This window comes from Octopus bimaculoides, chromosome 20 (genome assembly GCF_046866305.1).
Source record: "Octopus bimaculoides isolate indiv1 chromosome 20, ASM4686630v1, whole genome shotgun sequence".
In the NCBI taxonomy this organism is placed as follows: Eukaryota; Metazoa; Mollusca; class Cephalopoda; order Octopoda; family Octopodidae; genus Octopus; species Octopus bimaculoides.
This window is the reverse complement of record NC_142947.1, coordinates 5,070,947-5,095,849: the sequence shown is the minus strand read 5'-3', so window position 1 is coordinate 5,095,849 and position 24,903 is coordinate 5,070,947. Positions and strand designations below refer to the sequence as shown.

General features: G+C 38.8%; 1 protein-coding gene across 3 annotated transcripts in view; it reads left to right on the top strand.

Moving 5' to 3' along the window:
* The window catches only part of LOC106877554 (DNA topoisomerase I, mitochondrial), a 35,100-nt gene extending 10,987 nt beyond the window's left edge, over positions 1-24,113 (top strand). The window contains exons 1-18 of one of the 3 annotated variants that reach the window (XM_014926488.3): positions 7,658-7,796; positions 10,341-11,008; positions 11,812-11,903; positions 12,401-12,485; positions 12,648-12,745; positions 13,544-13,659; positions 14,529-14,650; positions 15,210-15,332; positions 16,320-16,507; positions 16,992-17,055; positions 17,557-17,781; positions 18,371-18,625; positions 18,929-19,043; positions 20,031-20,158; positions 20,918-21,012; positions 21,716-21,794; positions 22,352-22,422; positions 23,189-24,113. In XM_014926488.3, coding sequence (XP_014781974.1) covers positions 7,790-7,796; positions 10,341-11,008; positions 11,812-11,903; positions 12,401-12,485; positions 12,648-12,745; positions 13,544-13,659; positions 14,529-14,650; positions 15,210-15,332; positions 16,320-16,507; positions 16,992-17,055; positions 17,557-17,781; positions 18,371-18,625; positions 18,929-19,043; positions 20,031-20,158; positions 20,918-21,012; positions 21,716-21,794; positions 22,352-22,422; positions 23,189-23,291 — 2,634 coding nt within the window. In that variant the 5' untranslated portion in view covers positions 7,658-7,789 and the 3' untranslated portion in view covers positions 23,292-24,113. Of the gene's footprint in view, positions 1-7,657; positions 7,797-8,259; positions 9,229-10,340; positions 11,009-11,811; positions 11,904-12,400; positions 12,486-12,647; positions 12,746-13,543; positions 13,660-14,528; positions 14,651-15,209; positions 15,333-16,319; positions 16,508-16,991; positions 17,056-17,556; positions 17,782-18,370; positions 18,626-18,928; positions 19,044-20,030; positions 20,159-20,917; positions 21,013-21,715; positions 21,795-22,351; positions 22,423-23,188 lie in introns of those variants that run through there. The other 2 variants (XM_014926489.3, XM_014926487.3) reach the window with 2 other exon arrangements.
* Positions 24,114-24,903: the final 790 nt, after the last annotated feature.

Below are 24,903 nucleotides of genomic sequence, written 5' to 3'. Positions count from 1 at the left end.
AAGCATGGAAAAATGGACTTTTGACGGAGATGCGTGAATTTAAAACGGCATCGATTTCGTCTTGTTCTTCGTAGTGTTTTCGTGTAAAGTCGCAGACGGTCGATAGTTTTATGGTTGAGGACTGGAAGAATCATCTCTATCTGATTTTCTGTCTCATTCTTGCCGTCCCTACGTTCTCCATGTTTGTCTGTGACTCTTAAAACTGTGAAAGGAGGCGCTTGATGATATCTCGTGTCTCCTTTCACCTTAATCCACTCAGCCTCTTCGAATTTTCCTAATTCCAGCAATTCCTAAGCTCTTAGTAAATATCAGTGCTTGCTGGTTGATCTAACCGCTTCGCTTCGCTCTCACAACTACCAATGCACAGTTCGTAGAACCAACGATGCGGTCCCAAGAAGCAACAGTCATGTACAAATACCTCCTTCACTGTCAATGACTTGATCATTTCCCTAACATTCTTTTTGTACGTCCTCGAAAATGTTTCGCTGATAATATTTCTTCATCGTTAAAGCGTCGAGCCAGCAGAATCGTTAGCACGCCGGGCGAGATGCTTAACGGTATTTCGTCTGTCTTTACGTTCTGAGTTCAAACTGCTGCCGAGGTCGACTTTGCCTTTCATCCTTTCGGGGTCGATAAATTGAGTTTTGGGGTCGATGTGATCGAGTGTCCCCCCCCCCCTCCACAAAATCCAGGCCTTGTGCCTTTAGTAGAAAGGATTATTATTTAAGACGGTGGATTGGCAGAAACGTTAGCACGTCGAGCGAAATACGTCTGCCGCTACGTTCTGAGTTCAAACTCCGCCGAGGTTGACTTCGCCTTTCATCTTTTGAGAGCTAATTGAATTGGTACCGGTTACGCACTGGGTTTCCCCCTAAATTTGGGTTCCCCCAAATCTGAGGCGTTGTGCTTGCAGTAGAAAAACAAAATACAGATGACGAGTGGATTTATCAGTGCTAGTGACGGTGATGCAGAGGTTAAATTCGAACTGCGACCCCTCTGCATTCTATGTTCCGGTGAGCGCAAGTGTTGTTTGTCCGACAATGCAAGCCAAAGGAATCCATTTTCATCAGAATTGTACAAATTGTTCATGTTCATAATTTTCTTGGTGCTCAGGTGTTGGCAGTGATTGTCTTCATTCATCCCTGGACCTGTGTTCACCAACAGCGCTGTCCTTTATGATCTTTGCCGTGCAGTGATCGGATCTTTGATGTTTCATCGGGCTTTGAGTATTATGTACAACAAAACACTCAGGGAAATTGATAATTTTGTTTTCGTATTTCTTCCTTCATCGAAATAAGGGACCTTCTATATCGTCGCTCGACCAGTGAGTGGTAGAGAAAGACGAGGCAAATCTCGCCTGACATCTTAAAAATTCATTCATTGACAATGTGAGAATGTCGAGTGACGGTTACCTAGGATTATATCCTCGATTACAGTTGACCCCCAATATAAGCCGTCACTGGATTCAAGGAGTTAATTCCCGCTGCTCTGAAATTCTAAGTTCAAAACTTGTCTTTAACCATCCCAGGATGTTCAACGTTGTTGAGCGACGACGACCCCAAATGATCAAAGGTATTGCCGGCCTTGGCCATTCTACAGCTACGTATACTATTCAATACATCCTTCCCTCTTTAAAACGGTGGGGTTAAGCTTGCTACCTGTAGAGGTTCTTCACAGAGTTGTCGTATAACTCAATCCAGCAGACGTGGGAGCAAGAGCATTCCAGCGGTGCCCACCCTGTCTTTTTTAGCGGTATTTTAAAGTACTCTCTCCAATACCCTCCCTGCTTTTTTCCCCCCTTTTCTTTTCTAAAGACGGTAGGGATAGAATGACTTATATTTAGTAGGTCGGGTCGCCACGTAATAGGTGACTCACCCCTCAAGAAGTAATTTACCAGGAGCGAATTCGAACGTCTGTATCCCCTTTCTGCCGCGTACAGATTATTCTGTCAGCGAGGGGGTGGGGGGTTAGAAGCACGTTATTTCTGTAATGAACACCGAATGATTTGGTGTGAACCTAAGAGTGGGTGGAGGGTGGGGGGGGTACTTCCGATCGACCTAATTCAGTGGTGGCGGCGGCGGAGTTTGCGTCAGCGTTTTACCATTCAGAATAAAACAGCTGTAAATGGTGGCAAACAGTGACGGCAGTGTATTTTCAGGCTCCAAATCATCCCTGATTAAGCAGACAAGTCGTTCGGTTCGTTCCAGCTGTGCGACCTTCCCACTTCCTTTTGTCTAGAATTACATTGCACAATGAATCTTTCTCTTCTTCTTCAAACCAATAATAGGGGGGGGGGGTGTTTTGAAGAAGCGTTTGGCTGCTATTTCTAGCAGGTTGATGCCTTAATTTCCTCTCTCTCTCTGCTTGTGGGAATCTGAACTATTTTCGTGTCGACAGCCAAACACGGCTGGCGAATGTCTTCACATCAAACGTAACAACAGCAATAAAAGATATGACGTCTTTCTGTTTTTAATGAATAGAAAGAAAGAAAAAAAAAATGTCGAAGAGAGTCGTTTGACGTCTTCCCGTTTCACTTGTCTCCGCGAAAGAAAAGCTAAACATAAATAAATAAATGAGCGAAGGAGGAGGATGGAACCTTGACCTAGTGGTTCCGATTTGTCACGTTTTTCATTCGAAACGTATTCGGAATATATTAGGTTATTTCCCGGCAGCTTAAAATAAATTCACTGTAAAAAAAATGTATTCTTTTGTCTTAACGCATCTCCGTCTCTTCTTTATGTCGAGTGGTTTTCTTCTTAAATAGTTTGTTTTTAATAATCACAAACGTGGTGTGGCGACCTTATACAAACAGGAACTGATCTTGTCTTTGTTAAGAGTTTAAAAACAATTTTTTCGGTGGGTGGTGGTCAGTAATTAGCCTGGAGCTCCCCGACTTCTGTCTAAGTGATACCCGAATTGATTTGTTTGGATCCTTTCCTATCCCCTAACTCTGTATTTTAACCACCGCCGAAACCTGAACACGGTGTTTCACGGCGCTCTAATGCTTCCATCGTCCAGTCGTTGTTTCCGAGGTTAACTTTAGCCTCTCATCCTTTCGGGGTTTGGTAAAATGAATTACCACTCAAGTATTGGGGTCGATACTATTGACTAATCCCCTCCACCGAATTCCAGGTCCTGTGCCTTACCACGCCGGACAAAATACTTAGCGGCATCTCGTCCTTTGCGTCGCGAGTTCAAATTCCGCTTAAGTTGACTTTGCCTTTCATACTTTCGGGGTCAATAAAAGAAGTACTAATTGAACAGTGGGGTCAATGTAATTGACCCCCCCCCCCCCCCCACGCCGCGAAATTGCTGGCCTTGTACCGAAATTTGAAACCAATATTATTTGTCTTTTATAGGTACGTTACCAAAGAACATGGTTTCCAGCACCCCAGATGGATGGGGTTTGTGTTTTTTCTTAGAATATTGCCCATCAGTGGCAGAGACATAGTGACCCATTTTCTCTGGTTGGGGGAGGCAGATGTCTAAAAATAAGCGATTGGTCCGAGACAGGTGGGCGAAAAACCTTTTATTAGAAGCCATTGAATCGGTGATATTTTTATAACATTCCCTCCAATTAAAGTAAAAGCTTCCCCCTACACCGCCGCCAATGTTTGGGCTCCAGAGAAGGAAGAAGGGTTTAGACTGTTGTGGAGAGTAGAGGGATGGGAGGGAGGGGCTGTCGGGAACGGAAATTAGGAAGTCTTCATCCGTAGTAAAACCGTGTTATTATTAATGTGACTTCCTGTCGTCTGTGTGTGTGTAGTAAAAGAGGGTGGAGTAATGTGTCGGTTAAAAACCTAACCTGTTAAGAAGGATGTGATAATGTATTTCGAGAACAGGTCAGCTCCGTACGTGGTAAGCGAGACTGTGTTACTGTTACATTATTTTGTGTTTGTGCGATCAAAGGATGGAAAGAAAGTGGCTGCTGTGAGAGCAGTTCGTTAGTTCTACGATACTCCGAGTTTATAAGAGTGTAGGTGGCGTGTGAGGAGAGTATTTGATACTGACGGTAGAACTCTGGATAAAATATCTTCATTATATGTCCTTCTGTTCTAAGTTCAAATCCGAGGTATGGCTGGGGAGGCGATAAAATGTTGTTTAGCCTAACCCCCAGGTCAGTACCCCTGACCGTGAACAGACCTATCGACAAAGGTTTTTCTGGGCTGTATTAATGTGTCCATTTTGTAAAAAGGGCAGGATGTGAGTTGAGGGAGATTTGGGGGTTATTTCTTGCCTGTCGTGCGCTAGACATCTGTTTCTGCTATAAGGCGCTCTGCACTCACACACACACACACACTCATCAACTGGATTTCTGTCTTGTTTGTTCTCTCTCACGCACATCGTAGAAACGTGCAGACTTAAAAAGTAGTTGCCGACTCTATTTGTAGCTCTCAATCTGGCAACCCAGTTCTCATCGAGTCCCTTTGCTATTTCGACTGGAAAATGGAATTTTTTTCTCTCTCTCTGTAAAAGAACGGAAAAAATATTCGTTTTACTCAACCGAGAATGATTCACTATTCCGTTGTTTGGTTTTTAACGATCTGTTGGCTTTTTTTAAATGATTTAATTACATACAAAACTTGGATCTAAATAACGTTCTTCCCTGATTCGACTAACATATTAAAGACATTCCACTCGTGACCATCCCATCGTTTTTGTATGGCTCATACTACGTTACCCCTTTTTTCTATGAATATTATGGTGTGATTTAACAGAGCATTAGCTGTTATTTCTAGCGAGTCGAATGATCGTTTTGAGTTCAAATGTCACCGAGGTCGACTTTATCTTCTCATCCTTTCAAGGTCGATAAAATAAATACCAGTTGAGCACTGGGGCTGATGTAATCGACTTGGGTCGTCCCTTGAAATTGCTGGCCTTGTGTTCAAATTTGAATGCAATGCGCTATTTCTTTTCTTTAAGCCTTTCTGTCTGAAATCCCTCGCAATGGAAGTATTGAAATATAAATTCAAATCTCCGATTGTACATAGAAAAAATTACGATTTCAAGAGATAAACATGATCCACACCCAACCGCGTGTGTCCCTTCCCATCGATTGTTGAATGGCATCCCGGGACGGGGTGAGGTGAACAAGTTACAGGTCTCCTGTGACAGAGAGAATGACAACGGAGTGTCTGTAATCACCAGACACACACACACACATAGGCGTCAAACAGTCCCCCATATTCCATTCACAAGATAATCTGTGGCTATGAAAGCTTGTCCAACTTGTCCAAACTGTCGCGCAAAGTGCACTTAAACTGTTTCACAACCGCGGACCGATCCTGTCGCGTCCGTTGTACTACCTTACACAGCTGCAGAAACTGAAAAGTGGAGAATTAAGAGACTTTCCTCTTCTCTTATTCTGGCCTGGTCTAAATGCTTGTGGAAGATAAAGTCTAGTTACCCTAGAATAGTTACTGTCCAAAAGCGTGAGGCGATTCGGGGCATGAGAGGTTTGCTCTCGGTGCCGTGCACTGGAATCATGTCGGAATCACGTGACTCGGTAAATCGACGTCTTTAAACAGCGCGGCTGTTTGGCCATTAAAACAGGTGACGAGATATATATAAACAAAGTGAGGGCAGTTGGATCGATACACGGCGCCTATTTTATTTATCGAGTAGCTGTACGTAGCTTTGAAGGCGGAAAAAAAAATCTATAAAAAAAAAGCGTAAATCTGTGGACATATTATAGCGTTTTATGGTGTTATTGTGATCTGTTTATAGCAAAACTTCCTCATTACAGACCGACTAACCTAAAGAAATGAATATCTCTTGTTAAACTACTCTCTCTCTCCTTCTCTCTCTCTGTGTATTCCTTTCTCTCGCCATTCTTCTAACAAATACGCGAATGACTATGCCCCCCCAAAGAGAAACTGATAGGATCGAACCATGACTGGTTGTCATCGTCCTGTCTTCGCGTTACGTATTTCTATTTACAATAAACAATTCTTGTGTCAACACACCTGATTGGTTTTTCTCTCTGAGTTATCGCCTCCTGTTTTTGTATTTATTGGTCCAATGTTAACCTCTTCTTCTTCTTCTTCATCGATACCAATATTGTCCAATGGCAGAATCGATAGTTGGCTGGACAAAATGCTTCGCGGCATTTCTTCCCGCAAAATAAGTACCAGTTAAACACTAGAGGGCAAATGTAATCGATTAGTGTCCTCGCCCGAAATTTCAGGCCTTGTACCTATAATAGAAAGGATTAAATTCAGTTACAATACGTTAGTACTAAGGATGAAAATGAACTGAAGCCAAACATAGGCAGCGGCAAGGTTTCGATTCCCAATCTTAGCCATTCTATTTCACGCGTGTTGCCTTTACGAAAGTTGAAAACATCGGAAAACACTCACACACCTAATTTTTGGGTGGTTTCATAACTGAGTCGGGAAATTAATCCAACAGCTTGGGAAATTTCTGTTTTCCATTTATTCTTTTTTCTTTCACTTCCAAAAATATTATAAAATGGTCCGGGACTGTTCTGTAAATTTTAAAGAGCGACTACTTCAAGACGCCCCCCCTCACTTCACTAATGTTTATTATCTCCTTCTAAATACGGTGTACTGTTAACTGGAAGTGAACTTGTCTTTGATTCCGCAAGCCTTAATTCAACAAATGTGTGTGTGTGGTGACTCCCACGTCCACAGATGCAGGGTTTCGAGACAAATACGAACTACAATGTTCGTAAAGGAAGTCGTTTTGCCGCTCTTCCGTGAAGGGTTGAATCACAAGCGACAGCTCCGTCGACAAGCATCACGCTATCGTCATGGTTGTTGCCGATCCTTTGCGTCACTAACATCCTTGTCAAAGATACGAATGACACACATTTCTATCCTCCACCTACTTACACACACGTGTGTGTATATGAATGGAGAGAGAGAGAGAGCTATAGACAGGTAGACAGACAGATAGATGGATAGATTCCAGGCTCTGGTTTTCTCTTTACAAAATCTTTTTTCTTTTTCTAAGTTTGTCGAGTTTTATCTTATTTTAATTTCCAGAAAATGTCGGTATGCCTTATATAATGTAATTGATTGTTAAGCTTAGACTTGTTTCAATACGAAATTCCGTGTATTTTCTCAGGTAAATGGAAGTGGAAAATAGCAATTAGTTAGAGGAGTGTGACAACCATTGCACTGGTTGTAAATCATTTCTGCTGAGTGTAACCAAACTCAGTGAAGTTGGCTTGGGTCACGCTTTTGTGTTATTTAGTGTGTGTGTGTTGGACGATAATGCCGATTACTCACTTAATTTTTTTCATTTTGTGATCATAAAATGTAAGAGTATACCAGTATCTTCATTTAGAAATGAAAAAAAATAAATAACGGGAGAATGCTTAAGGGAGTTTAACTGCTATTTCTAAATGTCAAGAAGCCGCGTAGTTGTTCCTTTATTTTAAAACAAATAGTGGTTAAATACGAGACAGGAGTTAAGCTAAATAAATATTTTCAACTTCTTTCCATTAAAATTTGTGGTGAAGTAAATTCTAGGAACAAAAAAAAAAAAAATCAGAATTTTTTTTTTTTTAAATATTTATTTCGGACGCTTGTATAAAACGCAAATCAAATCTTGTGTCCATAGGTTGCAGTTTATTGTTTGGCTTTTACCGTCCTGGGACGCCCATTGCCTTATTTGATGTTTCGACGGAACAATTATGCTGTTAAAAAAGAAAGACTGTAGTTGGCCTTGAAACCTCATTTTCGAATTCATTTTCTTAAATCATATTTATCAATGTTTCTAATGTTTTTTTTCTTTTTCTTTTTACCTCTTCCAATTCTAAGACATGATAGGTTTGTTTCTCTTCGCTTTATTAAACTATTTAATTTAATTTATTTTTTGAATTCTTTATTTTGTTTGTGTCAATGTAGTTCGTGTCACTGACCGGATTGACTACAAAATAAGAGGTGAAATACTACTATATATATATGTGTGTGTGTGTTTAGAAATGGCTGTTTCATGACATAATTATTATTCCAGTTTGATCTCAGGCTCATTTCCTTCTCCTTGGGGTCTTTTCCTGCCTCTTTTTAAAACTTCAGTTTTACATTCTCGCATTCCCCCTCTCCTATTTACCTTTCTCACAAGGCTTGGGACTTCGAAGGACAGACATCCTGACGTTTATTTTAATTTTGTCGTTCATTCTCGATCGTTATTTTCAACCACCAGTTGTACAAAAAAATCTTCACTTATATATAATGTTTACGTGTGTTCAAAATCATCGTTATTATACGACTTTGCTTTTTATCCTTTCAGGTTCGATACCACAAGCACCCACCAAATTACTCGATCCACGCAACCGAATTTGCCCCCCTTCTCCCCCATCACAGTTGCTGGCCTTGTTCTAAAATTAGAAACAAAAACCATATTAAAGAAATAGTTATTTGGATTAAGGCAGTGAGCTCTTAGAAGAATCGTTAGGCCACCGGGCAAAATGTTTAGCGGCATTCCGCCCGCCCTTACGTTCTGAGTTCAAATTGTGTCGAGATCGACTTTGTCTTTCATCTATTCGGGGGGTCGATAAAATAAGTACCAGTTGAGTACTAACGTCAATGTTATCGACTATCGATTAGTCCCCTGCCCCAAAATTTCAAGCTTTGTACCTATTGAAGAAAAGATTATTATTATTATTGTCTGCGTTACCTTGTCCGACGTCGCATTTTCACACCTGATTAAATTTTCGATTTTGTACTTGGTACCTTTTATATAACAGACATTGATCGTAACATTATCCCTAGAATCCATGAAATCGTTCGTTATGATAGTTGTTAGTTTTGGGCTACCAACTTGTGTCTTAAAACTTGTCTCTTTGCCGTCAGTCTTGAGTGAATAAAACCCGAAAAAAAAAAAAAAAAAAAACATTCAAAACATTATTCCGTCCTTTTTCTAGAATACTGAAAACTTTTTGATTTTCCTTGTTTATTTATTTTAAGATAATGAAGGAGTGAATTAAGGAAGGTCTTCCTGCTATTTCTATCAGGGCGACCAGTCACGAACACTATCTCGAGGCACGTTGATGCGTGCGATATTTCCTGCTGCTTATTTGAATTTTTTTCGCAGCCCCATTACCCCGTAATTAATAACTGTTTATCCATGACTAATGTAATAGTTTAAGTTTTTAATAAATGGTTTTTACATAAGAAACACAAGTGACCAGACCAATCCCATCTTTACACGGAACTAAATTACTTCGCAGTTAGGATGTTTATTTGGTTTAGTGATGAGGTAAGCACGTTAAGGTTTTATCCACCTCAACTAAATATGAAAGGCAAACAGACAAGGTAGAGAATGTTAGAACTCAGATGGGTGAAACTAGAATATCGATTAAACCATGGTGGTATTTGTTTGCGAAATGACTGGGGATGCTTTCATGTCATTCAGGGTCGGCAACTAATCACAATAATGTTAGGTTAAATGTTGGTTATCTCCCTTAGAGGGGGGCTGTCTAATTATATATGGGCGATGGAGCAGCGTATTTTGAGGTTGTTACCTACAAACTAAAACGTAGTGTTTTCCGTTTATAAACAAACTCGAAATATCCCGCCATGGTCCACTTTTAAGCTGACAACAATATGAAGCGTTGTTTGGCTGATTATTAGTAAACAGTGGTTATCTTTTTTGCCGTCACAGGCTTCTTCTAGATATCCGGATGTAAATGAAAATCCCACGAGAGATTCCTCTCTTTCTATCAACACCATAATTATGTTTTCGTTTACTCGTACATCTCTATAATTCCTCTATTTCCTTGTCTTCCCCGAGTTTTATGAAATTACAGTAGTACATGAAAGCGTTTAAATATGTGATTTGAAGAAACAATATGTGACATGTAAATAAAAATACATATTTTTTTTTTTTTATATACAACCATCCAGCATTCTGAACGCCTTTTTCTTTCATATGTATTAAATCTGTACATCGCCCCCAATACTTCTAATATATATATATATATATATATATATATATATATATATATGGGCACAGGACATCATGAAACGTGTACAAAAAAAAGAAAAGAACATAAAGAACGACCCCTCATCAGTTGTTGGCTATTTTTCTAGTCTTGTATAGTGATACAAACAGGAAAAATAGAAAGTTTGGTGTTTGGAAATGATGCATGTATGTTCTTGTTATTTTTCATTGCATAACACTGCAATATATTCCAATATTTGCATACTAATTGTTCCATTGCATGGTAGCAGGGACCTTGTCAGAATGGCAGGAAAATTTTGAAAATGATTTTTTAAGATTATAATTAAATTTAACAAGATTTCAGCTTTACCCCCCCCCCCTCTCTCTCTCTTTCACACACATTTATTTTTTTCATGTTTCTGTTGCAGATCTGAAGTTAAAAGTCAACAATTATGGCACTGTAAATAATCACTCCAACTTGGCTAGTACAAACAATCACATTAAAATGAAAGATGGACACATTTCCAAATCCAAAGACAGTCATAGTAGTTCCAAGCATTCCTCTAGCTCTGAGAAACACAGAGATGGACATTCGGATAAACCCAAGAAGTCATCTAGTTCCGATAAGCACCGTGACAGTCACTCAGACAAGCACAAAGACAAGCACTCCGAGAAACATAAAGATTCTTCGAAACACAGTTCATCCTCATCATCATCAACATCATTAGATAAGCATGGGTCATCGTCATCTAGTAAAAGTAGCTCGCACAACTCAGAGAAACACAAAGACCGCCACAAAGAGAAGAGCTCCTCCAATGACAAACTGAAGGAGAAGAGCAAACACAAACCGAGCGACTCTTCAACAGTGAAGTCAGAGAAGTCCAGTGAAGAACGCAAGAAGGAGCGAAGTGAGCACCGGGAGGAGAAAATAGCCAAAGCAAATGTGGTCAAGACGGAACATACATCTATAAAGACCGATTCTAAACATATGAACAATATGTCTTCATCCAAACACAACTCTGTTACCAGTCCTCTGTCAAAGATCTCCCCCAGCAAGATTAAGAGAGAACCAATGAGTGATGATGATATTCCACTGGTAATTAAATATTAATTAATTTCTATTTTGATTTGTTTATTTTTATTTGGTGTTGTCTGTGAATTATTGTCTAACATCTTCCTTGAAATTGCTGGCCTTGTGCCAAAATGTGAAACTAGCGTAATAAGTTCATGCAGTTTGAATTATTGGTGAAATGAGTTTCCAAGACAGCTTAGTCCAGAGCTGAAAAATGGATTCAGCTGAATATTGCATCTGAGATCCAGGGACTATCACAATTGTCTGCACTACAAGGTCAGCATGTTTAGAGGAGAAGCAGTTTGATGTTGCATTAGTATCTGGAAACTGAGGTGGGGAGGGGGGGTTAAAGGCAAACAGAGGTGATAATCTTGTTTGGTTTCTGGGTGTGTCATGGGATCCACTCCAGACACGTGTTGTGAGTTAAATAACGAGTACATTAGCTGAGGCTGTATTTGTGTTGAGGGTAAAATAAAAACAGAGCACGACCTGTCACAAGTTTGTTTGGTTGTTGTTGTTTTTTTGCTGGGTGGTGAAGGAGGGTCAACATAGATTCCACCATGAAATTGGAAAGTTTTTACAGTTATCAGGTCACATTTTTCTTTTCCTTAGACAAGTCTCTTTACTTAAATTGTCTTCCCTACTCTAGTGAAGGTAATTGACTGGTTCGGATTTTAGTAGTCTTCATCAAGCTGTGAAGACCACATTGTGGAAGTGTTTCACTCACGTACAATGAACTCCTTAAATCTCTAAGTGACCTGTCTATCTTTATGTATTTGTGTGTGTGGTTGCCATTTTTACATTGTTTCATTTCTTTCTCTTTGTAGATTAAAAGAAAACCTGATGATGTTGCTATTAAGAAGATGAAAGTAGAGAGTGATGATGAACCTTTACAGGAGAAATACAAGGCAAAAATACAGTTAGTATCTCTGGTTTTGTTGACTCTTTCCATCTGATCCAGCAGATCGAATAATGGTCGGAAGAATCCTGTCCATGACCATCTCCCCTTTTTATGTTTATCAAGGACTGCATTCTCCAATCCGTCCTTTTTAAAGACTAAAATGATATTTAAGAGATTGTATTGTCTACTGTGTCTATTTTTTTTTTTTTTTTAAAGACAGTAGTGTGATTTGAAGCAGATTTGACTGCTATCTCTAACATGAAGGTGGTGCCTCAGCATGGCCGTTTGTGGTGAGGAATGAACAGTATTGGTTGGAAACTAACATTATTGACACAAGAGAGTAAAAACCGATGTTGACTTCTCTGGATTTGAACTTAGAAGCTAGAGATACAAAACTACATTTAATCCGTTGTTGAAGCGATTGTTTGGTGTGAAATAGATTGTCTTGATTGGGAGGAGGATGTGGTTTCTTTCTACATCACTAAAATATGTTTTTGTGTGTTGTTTCTTTTCAGAGCTGAGAAATTGAAGGCTAAAGAGAGGAGAGAAGACATTGAAAATAGAAAGAGAAAAGCAGAGGAAGCCATTGAGCCAATAAAAGTAAATCTATTTGGTTATTGTTGTTGTTGTTGTTGTAGCCTTTTTAAGCTTTGCTCTGATGAGATATTGAATGTTATTTTAGCCTGAATGGATTTTTTTCCCCCCCTCGTTTATCATTTTCCATTGCTTATTCTTTGATATTTATGGTTCCTTAAATTTCAGAAAAAAAAAATAAAGAAGGAGATAAAGAATGAAGTTGAGTCTCCAACCAAAGGAAGAAAAAAGAAAGATAATGAAGAGCAGCAGACCATTTGGAAATGGTAAGTTCCTTTGATTTGTATCGTATTTCATCCGAGTGGCTGATGTCTTATCTCAGGATGTCTCTTTGTCTCTGTCAGAAACCACTGATGAAAAAACAACGCCAAGGTCAAACTCAGTTGCTATCGAAAAGATTTTGGGGAGATAATGAAATAATTCTCCACTTTTCTGACCTAATTTGTTGGATTACTTTCTGCTCACAATCTGTCGTGTGACTGGTCTTTATTCTATGTTGCCTTATTTTACCTGGCTGCTAGGCATAGGTACCAAATCATCAAACTCTGACTGGCCTGCATTCTATCCAGCCGGAGGTGAGGTAGTTGGGGCTTGGGAGCTATTTTCATTGCAGTTTACTGTGGTGATCAACTGCACGGGGAATTGTATATTTATAGAGTTTGGCATAAACATGGCTGTGTGGTTTTAAGAAGCTTGTTTCCCAACCATGTGGTCTTGGGTTCAGTCTCATGGCATGGCACTTTGGACAAATGTCTCCTGCCAGAGCCCTAGTCTGACAAAACCCTTGTGGGTGCATTTGGTAGGCAGAAACTAAAAGAAGAACTACGTGTGTGTATGTGTGTATACATCACGTGGTTGTAAACGTGGTTTCATCGTCATTAAAGGTAGGTTGTTTATGTCCAGTGTTCTGTGTAAGACATGCCCAGCCTTGCAAAAATATTGCCTTACTTGGAAACTGGTGGGGGTCAATGACAGGACAGGTGTCTGGCCATAGAAAATCTGTCTAACCCATACAAGCATGGAAAAGTGGACGTTAAGTGATGGTTATTTATGTATCATTTTAGGTGGGAAGAAGAAAGAAGAGAAGATGGTGTGAAATGGACTTTCCTTGAACATAAAGGGCCGTTGTTTGCCCCAGATTACGATCCTCTACCTGATAATGTAATTTTTAAATATGAGGGTGAGTTATTTATTTATTTAATAATGTTTCTTTTCTTGTTATTACTTGTCTGCTGCAACAGTAAATATTTGTTAGCTTTGATTTTTTTATCTACTTTTATCAAAATTGTCATTGGCTCAGTCCAATTGTCTGCATAATGGCCAAGCATTTTGGTCTGTAATTATGCCATTTGTATTTGGCATGTTTTTCCAACTGAATTTTCTCTTAAAACCATAACCAGAGTTTCTTTTGGAAGACAAGTGTCATGTAGCTACAGAGAAACTCCATCCAGAGTCTAATGAACACTTCAGCTGTTTATAGTTAAGCAATGGCAAACACTGTAGTTATGTTGGTTAATACTGAATTACAATCATTCTGTGGTCCAACTCTTGAGAAGATAAGATGGTATATTCAGGACAAGACTTGCAAGTCATAGCATGTGTGTGTGTGTTTGTGCTTGCTGGTTTGTTATAGGACTGAAATACCAATTGACCAACAAGACACGTGTGTGTTCATGTCTGCCTTGCTGAAAAATATTTGTCGTTCTTAATGTTATCAATATCAATTTAAAATGTTTGTAGTGTAATAAATCAGGAGCCACCTTGACTCTTCAGCCAATATTTAGATCCTATCTTAATAAGGGTCTTACATAAAAATTCACGATGGAAATTATAAATATGAACTCTTTAAAAGAAAAAAGTCGGGGTTTTTGTATCATAGAAGCAAAAGCAGTTTGGAGAAGGTTAGAATTTTGGTTTGAGTGTGTAATGGATGTGGATGGTGTTGATTGGAACCAACTAAATTTACAGGATTTTAGGAAAGAATTTCAATGTTTAAAAAACAACAGCCCTGTTTTTGAATTGCTAACAAATGAGTGTAACATTTTGCAGGTAAACTAATGAAACTCAGCCAGGATGCTGAAGAAGTTGCAGGCTTCTATGCAAAAATGTTGGAACATGATTACACCAAAAGTGAAATATTTAACAAAAATTTCTTCAAAGATTGGAGAAAGGTCAGTGGTTCTTTTCTCTCTCTCTCTCTCTCTCTCTCTCTCTCTCTCTTTCTTTCTGTATTATTATTACTGTTGTTGTTGTTGTTGTTGTTATTAAGGCAGCAAGCTTGCAGAATCGTTAGTATGCCAGGCAAAAATTTATGAGGTGGCAAGGTGGCAGAAACTTTAGTCACACCCTATGTTTACATTCCAAGTTCAAATCCCACCAAGGTCAGTGTTGCCTGTCATCCTTTTGGGATCAATAAATTGAAGTACCTGTCAAGTATAGGTGTCAGGCCCCTCAGATTGCTGGCCTTGTGCTGAAATTAGAAACCATTATTAGCACTTCAACATTTAAACCAAGTATATCCAGCAAAAATATTTTGTCTGTTTTATGTTCAAACCAGCAGAATTCATCCTCTCACACCAACTGACAATGTTACGTCATCAAAATCTCAAAAGCTGGGAGATAATCCGTGTTTAATTAAAAACAATGTGAATAAATAAGCACAATACATTTGATAGGATAATCTGAAGTCCAAAAAGGTTAAGAGAAAATTGCTTTGGTTTTTCATTTCAGGTTATGTCATCTTCTGAGAAAGAAACCATCACAGATCTGAAGAAATGTGATTTCAGAGACATGCATGCTTTCTTCACTGAACAGTCAGAGGAAAGGAAAAACAGAACTAAAGAGGAAAAACTGGTATGACTTTCAGATTTTGGAGCTTAATTTCATTAAAGACTAATTAAAACTGGAGTGGTGTAAGCCCGTGTAGTAAATCTGGTGCATTGCATCTGTTTGTTAGCTTCAGTCAGTATTTTCTTGCTTTGAAGGAAAGTCTAAATAGTAATTTGGCAAGACCAGCCGTCTCTGCTTCTATCATGAGGATCATTACCATTTCCCAGCCACAGCCCATCATTTCTTTTATGGCTGTCATCCTCACATCAAACCTCACCGTTTCTTCCTGTACCTTCTTTGCTCTTCCTCTTTCATCATTTCACATCTTTTTTGCATCCATTCATCATCTTTGATAGACATCACCTGACCACACCTGTGCACACTACATCCACTGTATTTCATGTCATTGTCATTTTAACATCTACTTTCTCATGCTTGTATGAGGCAGACGAGAAGACGCTGGGATAGAATTTTCTACATCTGGATGCCTCTCCCGTTGCCAACCACCACTTGTTTCCAAATCATGCAATAATAATCTCCCTATTGAACAACAAACAGCCTGCACAGGTTTTATGCAAAGAGTTGGAAACAAGCGAAGGAGAATTTTCTTTACAAAATTCACACATTTATCAGGACATGTGAGGAAACCTAAGAATGCTTTTGCAGTGGATGGGAAGCAGTCAGTGGTGCCAGTGAGGCCAATGTTTACAACCAGTAAACACATGGGAAGATAAGGGAACTACATAATCACACAGACATACTAAATATGCCTCTTCCTTATTAAGATGATAGAGTGTGCATTGAGAGATTCAGCTGTTATTTTTAGCAAGTCAGACCACCATATAAAGATACTCCCATTCTCTTTTAATCATTTTAGTGTTTCTGATCTTTACCAGACATGTTGGTGGATGGCTTCAAACTAAAATTTGGAGGTGTTTAATTAATATTGTGTCATAGCAGCTGAGTGTACTCATCCCCATTTTCTTTTTTTTTTTTTTCTGTTGCTTTCAGGCATTGAAGAAGAGAAACGAGGAGATCCAAGCTGAGTATGGCTATTGTATTATGGATGGACACAAGGAAAAAATTGGTAACTTTCGAATTGAACCACCGGGTCTCTTCCGGGGTCGAGGAGACCATCCAAAGCAGGGAATGTTGAAGAGGAGGACACAGCCTGAGGATGTGATAATTAATTGTAGCAAGTGAGTTCATTCATATAGTTTGTTGTTGTTGTTGTTGTTGGTAGTGGTGGTGGTGGTATTTGCAGGTCAGCCCTGATCAAACAGACCTATGACAGGTGCAGCTCTTGTCGGTACATGGTTGAGATTAAGTTCATTTTACAACTCCTTAGTCTCGGGGTGCAGTCCAGTCGAAGCACCTGGAACCAGGTGCCTTCTAAAAGGTGGCAAGATACTCACAAGGGAAATTTGACTTAACCCTTTATCCTTCAGACTATTATTGATTCCTGTTGCTTTGAATCAATTAGGCATTATCTCATAGCTTTGAGATTTCAATGATGTGATTGTTTATTTTTCAGAATGACATTGTAGGGTAGGTGCAAGAGGCTGTATCTATAAAGCTTGCATAAGAGTAATTTCATTGTTTCCAAATTTGTGCATTTATGATTTTGTTATAAATGTTAATAACTATTAACATTATTATTAAATATAAACACCTTTGTTTCAGAGATTCTAAAATTCCTCAGCCTCCATCTGGCCACAAATGGAGGAAGGTCCAAGCTGACAATAAGGTGGGTTTAATTGTTATTCATCATCATCATCATCATACTCTCTCTTTTACTTGTTTCAGTCATTTGACTGCGGCCAAGCTGGAGCACCGCCTTTAGTCGAGCAAATCGACCCCAGGACTTATTCTTTGGAAGCCTAGTACTTATTCTATCGGTGTCTTTTGCCGAACCGCTAAGTTATGGGGATGTAAACACACCAGCATTGGTTCATACTTCATTTAACACTAAAGGAGTAGCACTTTTGGGTTTAAAATTCCCTGGTGCCACATAAAAAGCAGCCAGTTCACTCTGAAGTCATTCGCATTCTAGAAACAATATCATTGACTTCACTTTGAAAGGTAATACCTCAGAATGGCTGCCACCCAATGACTGGAACCTGTTAGAAGAAATAAACAATTTTTTTTTTCCTTATAAACTATGAAAAATGTTTCAAGAAAAGCCAAGACATTGATGCCAACTATTTCAATAGTAATGATGACGATGATGATGTTCTTGTTTGTGCAGGTCAGTTGGTTAGCATGTTGGTCAGAGAATATTCAGGGCCAAACCAAATATGTCATGTTGAATGCGGCATCACGTTTAAAAGGCGAGAAAGATTGGCAAAAGTATGAAGTGGCCCGGCGCTTATACAAACACGTGGACAAGATCCGTGCAACATACCGAGAAGACTGGAAATCAAAAGAGATGCGAATTCGGCAGAGAGCTGTTGCCTTATACTTCATTGATAAGGTCAGTGTGGTGGTCACTGTGTTGAGGCACCTTTTTTAAAAAACAAAAAAAATAGTAATCTAATTATTGCTTTGTGTGTTGTATTTTTTTATTATTTATTTAGTTACGTGTTCATAATTTTTTAAGGAAATACATTGCCTGTGTGTTTCAGTTTATTTTTTAAATAATCAACAATTTCAAAATCCAGTCCAATCAGCCCCAAAACCTTTTCAATCTACTGCTTATTATATCAAGTAAGCTAATTAAACATTTTTAATGAAGGGACATAGCTTGATACCAGTAAATATAATTACAGTCGTGTTTATGTTTAAATATATTTAAGTATACACATACACACAAAGAGTAGATTAGTATAGTTTTCATAAAGCATTGTTAGCAAATAACCCCTGAGGAAGGGGTCCTATCCCTGAAATAGGGAAATACCAGGTAAAACTATCAACTTGTTTTATTTTTATAAATTGCATTGTTTTGGGTTTTTAAAAAAATATAATTATAAACATTGACTTATATGAGACAGTGTTACAAGTATCTATCTCTAATATGGCCAAGCATATGTGAATATCAGTCTTGTTGTGTTGTTTGTTTGCAGCTTGCTTTGAGGGCAGGTAACGAAAAAGAGGAAGGAGAAACGGCTGACACAGTGGGTTGTTGTTCTCTCCGTGTGGAACACATTAAGCTACATCCAGAGATTGACAACAAGGAATTTGTGGTGGAGTTTGATTTTCTCGGTAAAGATTCCATCCGTTACCAGAACAAAGTGCCTGTGGAGAAGCGTGTTTTCAAGAACTTGCAGCTGTTTATGGAGAACAAGCAGCCTGGTGATGACTTGTTCGACAGATTAAATGTAAGACTTGGAATTTCTCTCTTACTACCCCTCTCTCTCTCTCGTTCACATTCTGTCCTTTGGAATTTCTCTCTTACTACCCCTCTCTCTCTCCCATCCACATTCTGTCCTTTTTTTTTTTCTTTTTTTTCGCATACTTTCTCTTTCTCTGCTTTTCTTTCACACTACATTTTTTTCTTACCATAATGTTGACTGAACTCTTGTGTGTCTGTGTACGAATGCACATGGAACTTGGTGCTCTGTCTCAAATGTGGGTTCCTCTAACATTTGGTCTTCTTTCTTTTTGCTGCTGTGCTTCTGCAGACGGCCACTTTGAACAAACATTTACACGATTTGATGGAAGGTCTGACTGCCAAAGTGTTCAGGACGTTCAATGCCTCCAAGACGCTGCAAGAACAGCTCGATCTCCTGACTAACCGTGAGTATTTAACTTGTGCCTGTGCAGTCCCTGGGAGTAGTATGTGGAGGGCACAGGTGGGTTGTCTAGAGTTAGGTTTAAATGTTGATGATATGGCAGTGATGGTAGTTGATCCTGGTCAGCTCTGATTCTGCAGACCTGATGACCAAAGGCGTTTCATTGATGATCCAGCTTTGACTTTATAATAGTAACTAATATGGTGTTTCATTGCTTAAAATGGTAGGTCAGTGGTCTGAGCGATCTGAAGGTCTCTTTTGTGTTGTGATTCAAGAAGTCAATAGATAAATGTGTGAAGTAGGGGGAGAGGGACATGGAAGGTGGTGGGGGAGGGGTAGTGTTCCCTTTAACTTTTTGCTATGGATGGGCACAGGAATTTGTTTGTATATAAAATTTTATCTTTTTTGTTACACAGCTATGCATGTAACCATCGGTTGTGGCTTTGGTGTGTATTGAGAAGATTAAGAAGATGTACGATGACTGACTGGCATCGTGTTTTGCTTAGAAATGTGGAAATTTTATTCTTTGTATATAGAATGACATCTCTGGGACCTCTAACTTGGAATGACCCCCCCCCCCCCAATCAAGCAAACCTGTGGAATTGACTTTATGGCTTTAATTAATCAAACATTATTTTGTTGGTGTCTGTAATTTCCATTCTTTTCTTTTTCCTTTTGTTTGTTTCTTACCCCCCAAAAGTCAATTATAGTAATTAATTGCAAAGCCTTGAGAGATGAACTCAACCCTTACTGGATTTGAAACAAGGAACAAAACAACCATTATTTACCTCTGTTTCTCTGTACGAAGTATATAAAACCACAAAACTGGAACTAGCTCTAGGGAACTGGTATTGTCCAGCTTGTCCATCATTATGAGGGGACACATTTTGGTGATGAGTTAGAACAGATTGGGGCTGAGTGAAATTTGAATGAATCCCTTGTTACTTGTATATAAGCTTCTCTCCTCATTCAATGTGTTTCCAATTTGCAGCGGAGGAGTCAGTCACAGCCAAACTCTTGTCCTACAACCGTGCCAACCGAGCCGTGGCAGTTTTATGTAACCATCAGCGGTCAGTGCCTAAAAACTTCAGCAAACAGATGGAGAATTTGCAGAATAAGGTTTGTGGTTTTGATTTGTTTTCTTCCCACATAGACATAGACATGTTTTTGAAAGTGTAAAAAAACAAATGTGTGCATATAAGAAGTGAAACAGGAATGTTAACTCTTTAGCATTTAAGCTGGTCAGATCTGGCCTCTCACACCAACCCTGAAATATCATTCTATAGAAATTAACAGTTGTCTCATGAAAACCTCAAAGCTACAAGATAATGCACAATTAATTAAATAAGCATTATAATTGAGAGAGTAATCTGAATGCTAAAAGGTTGAATAGAGACATTGACAGTGAGTCAAGGTATATCTAGATCACATCTCTCTGTTTGATCTGAAAGAAGGTGTGAACTAAACAAGAATTAAATGACAACAACCAACAACAGTGGCAGAGCAGACACGTGTGTCACATTGGAACCTTTGTAGATAACATCAGAGAAATTGAGTGAAATGGAAAAAAGATGCAGAACAATGAAGATAACATGAATAATTCCAGTGAAATAAATAATACAGTTTAGTTGCTGACCACTCGGCCATGGAACAAGTACCAGTAGCAGGTCGCATTGGCCTGTGATGAGATCTCTGACCTTATTCAATAGTTACAACTCCCTCTGCTAAAGAAAGTAGTGGGAATGTGCCTCATAGTCCTACAAATACCCTCGTCTTTCTCGGTCTCTTCATACCTGCTCCCTGCAACTCCTGCTCTTTTTCCTCACACTTATTAGTTGCTTACTAAAACTGAGTAATTGCACTAATTGTTGTTTTCAGATAAAAGCAAAGATGGATGTAATTAAAGAGGGTAAGAAGCAGGTTAAAGATGCCAAAAGTGACTACAAGAATCTCAAAACAGAGAAGGCTAAAAGGTGAGCTTGTTTTTCTGCCCTTTGCTGCAGCCTGTGTGGGGTCCACCGGGTAGCAAGGCATCTTCACTTTTCGCAGCCCCTGTTTTGTGTTACATTTGTATTGAATGGTTCTAGACATTGAAATGGTTCTGTTTGGTTTCTATGAGCAAGTGGTTTTCTTAAAGCTGAAAATATGTTCTCGTTGTGAAGCTGTTGCATACATTTTCTAATGGCATCATCAGCAAACTGGAGGAAATAGAGTGATGTCTTTTATTTTTTTTGTATTGTCCATCCAGTCAGTGTTTAGAGCAGGAGTTCTCGGCCTTGGATCTCTGGGCCACTTGCAGCTCTTGACAATAAATCTAATAAACCATCATCATTTAACGTCCATTGTCCCTGCTGGTATGGGTTGGATGGTTTGACTGGGCTGGCACACTGGAAGGTTGCACCAGACTCCAGTCTGATTTGGCACGGTCTCTATGGCTGGATGCCCTTCCTAATGCCAACCACTCCGAGAGTGTAATGGGTGCTTTTATGTGCCAGTTTGTGTAGCACCAGTATGGCATCTGTTTAACCTTGTTTGGTGCAGCCCACTAAAAAAAATCCAGGTTTTGAATCTGGAATTGATGTTTATTAACTCTCCAATTCCTCAGTTCTTTGTTTGTTTCTCTCATATCTAATTCCATCTTTTCTGGTCCCTAATTTTCTGCCCTTTATTTTGCAGCATGTATGAGAAAAAGAAAAAGCAACTGGAGCGCTTGCAAGAGCAGCTCTGTAAACTAGAGGTGCAGGCTACAGATAAGGTAAGTTTGGTGTTGGGTGTGGCCCCAGGTTGGCCCAGATTTGACAGTCCTGTGCTACACAGGGAGTCAAATGAATGTCAGATGCAGTGATGAATTATAAGGGACTGCATAGTGGTGTGTTCAGTAATAGGGTCCTGAAAAAGGGTTACAGTAATGTGGGGGTGGGGTGAGGGTTGGTAATGTCACTGTTTTAGGAGATTACATTTGGGGTGGATTAAGCAATGATATAAACAATGGAAGGTGGTGGGCAGTAAAGCTTGCACCTTAGACATGACCTCATTAATCCAACTTAAACTCTTTTATCCCAGCATGTCACAGGTATTTCCTTCCACTGGGAGAAAGGTGGAAGTGAAAATAAGCTCAAAACAGTAAACTCTCACTCAGACACAAATAGTAGCGATTATAAAACTTTCTCACATAATGAGTTTGTTAGAACAAAAACCTCCTCTCACCCAATCATCAAGTTTGCTTTGCTCTGTGTCCCTGTTTTGTTTCTCATTGATCCATTACAGGAAATGTGATTTTTATGGGACTTTTTTGTTTTCTTTTAATGACAGGACGAGAATAAAGAAATTGCTTTGGGCACCTCAAAATTAAACTATTTAGATCCAAGGATCTCTGTTGCCTGGTAAGTACTGATTCCTGTGACCTCCTCTATGAAGAAATCAATGTATCATTCCTTTAAAATTGTTGTCTAAACCCTGACGTGGCTGATAGACATTTCATAGGGAAATCGTAGCTGTTGATATTGTTTAGTAGTTATATTGGTCCTGAGCCTGCAGACCTATGGTCAAAGATATTCCAGCCATGATCCTCCATCAGACACAGTGCATCCAGCTCTACATTATTCAGTCCTTTTTTAAAATTTTTTTTTTTTATTGATAGTTATGTGATTTATGGAAGATTTGGTTACTATTTCTGATACGTCAAACACATTCAGTCGCTTGTTCAATTGCCATCCAGAAGTGGTCAGCCTTGGTGAAGGCCAGTTTCAGGAGAGCCACACACAGTAAATTTGTTGCTGTTCAAGATAAAAGTCAGAGTATTGTGTTGTTTTAATTGCCTCAGACTACTTTGCTACCAATAGGTACCACTCCTTTTGTTGGTGATTAGCTCTGATCTGAAGCCTGAATCTTGTAACTAACAACGTAACCATAACCTGTTTGTAGGGAGTTTTGGGATCAAACGAGTGCACAGACACTCTTTTGTTTTTGTTGTTTAACACTGGATCATCTTTAATTGAACAGACCTACAATCAAAGCTGTTCCAGTTATTACCTTCCTGTCTTTGCATATCAACACAAAGAGATTTGTTAACATTTATTCCAATACTCTCCTTTTTTTTTTTCTTATATATATATGTATATATATACATTTAAACTTTTCTTTTTTCAGGTGCAAAAAATGGGAAGCCCCACTGGAAAAAATTTATAACAAGACCCAACGTGAGAAGTTCCGTTGGGCTATTGACATGGCAACACCGAACTTCAGGTTTTAATAACAACTGGCATCCTAGACCTGAATCTACTTTACCTTGACATATTATGATTGTTTTTTTTTTTTTTTTTTATCATTTCACTTTTTATTTTTTAAGAAAGGCAAGAAGAATAAGAGAAAAAGTTGTAATAGCAAGTGTATGGGGAAAGCAATAGTCTTTATTTTTTATTTATTATCATCATTATTATTATTATTATTATTATAATTTAATTAATTATTGTCTTTTCCCGTTTCCTCTCCCATTGTTGACATCCTGGTTTTCTCTGTAGTCACCCTTTCAACGCTCTTTCTACCCAACTCCCATCATCATCATCATCACCATCATTAATATTATTATTATCATTACTATTATTATAAATATTATTATTATTATTATTAATATTATGACTATTGTTATTATTATAAATATTATTATCATTATTATTATTATTACTTTTATTATTATGAATATTATTGAATCATATCCCAAGAAAATTCCTGTTTCCAAGTAGGCTGAGGCAGTGAAAGACAAGGGGAAGGAGAGGGCGGGTGTGATGTTGTGGCACCAGAACTGCTGCAGCTAAGGAAATCTCATGGTATGTCTCTCGACAGGCACTTGACCAACGCGATGCCGCTGACCATATTTACATATACACGTGTGTATACGCATGCACACACACACACATACAAGCACGAGTGTATGTAAGTGTATGTGAAGCTGGCCAGTCCATGCAAACAAACATGTAAAGAATTCAATTCATATCTGACTTGGAGCTTTTCACTGTATATTTAGTAAGAAAAAAAGAAACAAAAATAAAATAATTAACATAATGAGTAATTTTAAGTGTTGCTTTTGTTGGTCTTTATCATCATCATCATCATCATCATTAGCTCTGCCTTAGTGAAGGCAGAGGTATTGTTTTCAGTTGTGTTTGTTTGTTTGTCCATGCACAAGATATCTCAAGAACTGCTGGATGGATTCGGATGAAACTTCCAGGGATGTTTGACCTCGTGACTGGCACAAACTGATTAGATTTTGGGATCAATGTGGTACCAGACAAGGATTCTGGATTATTTTTCTTTTTTTTTACTTAATTTTTGATTTTGCCTTCCATCTTTACGGGGTTGATAAAATAAGTACCAGTTGAACACTGGGGGTCAATGTAATAGACTCATCCCCCCTCCGCCAAAAATTTAAGATCATCATTTATTATTTATGTACAAAAATTTCTTTGATTTAGCAATATTATTGTTGTTTTTTAATTTGATTGTTTCAACACATTTTGCAATATTCACCACCGAAGACTTGTGTGTCTGTCAGTGTTGAATGGACAGGAATTGTGTGTGTGTGTGCGCTTTTAGTAACACTCTTCCAATCATGAGTGCAGCCCCCAAAACATTAAGCCACCACCCCCTCACCCCACTTAGATTTGTTGCAATATAATAACCTCTCAGCGCTTACCAACCTGTCATGGAACTCTGGATTTCCATAGGTAGATTCTTTGATGCTTTCTTCAATTCAACATATGTGTGTGTGAGTATGTAGATACTCCCACACACTATAGCAGTGGGTTCTCAACTTGAGGTCTGTGAACCCCTGGTGGTCTGCAAAGGTAGTACTGGTGGGGAAGGGA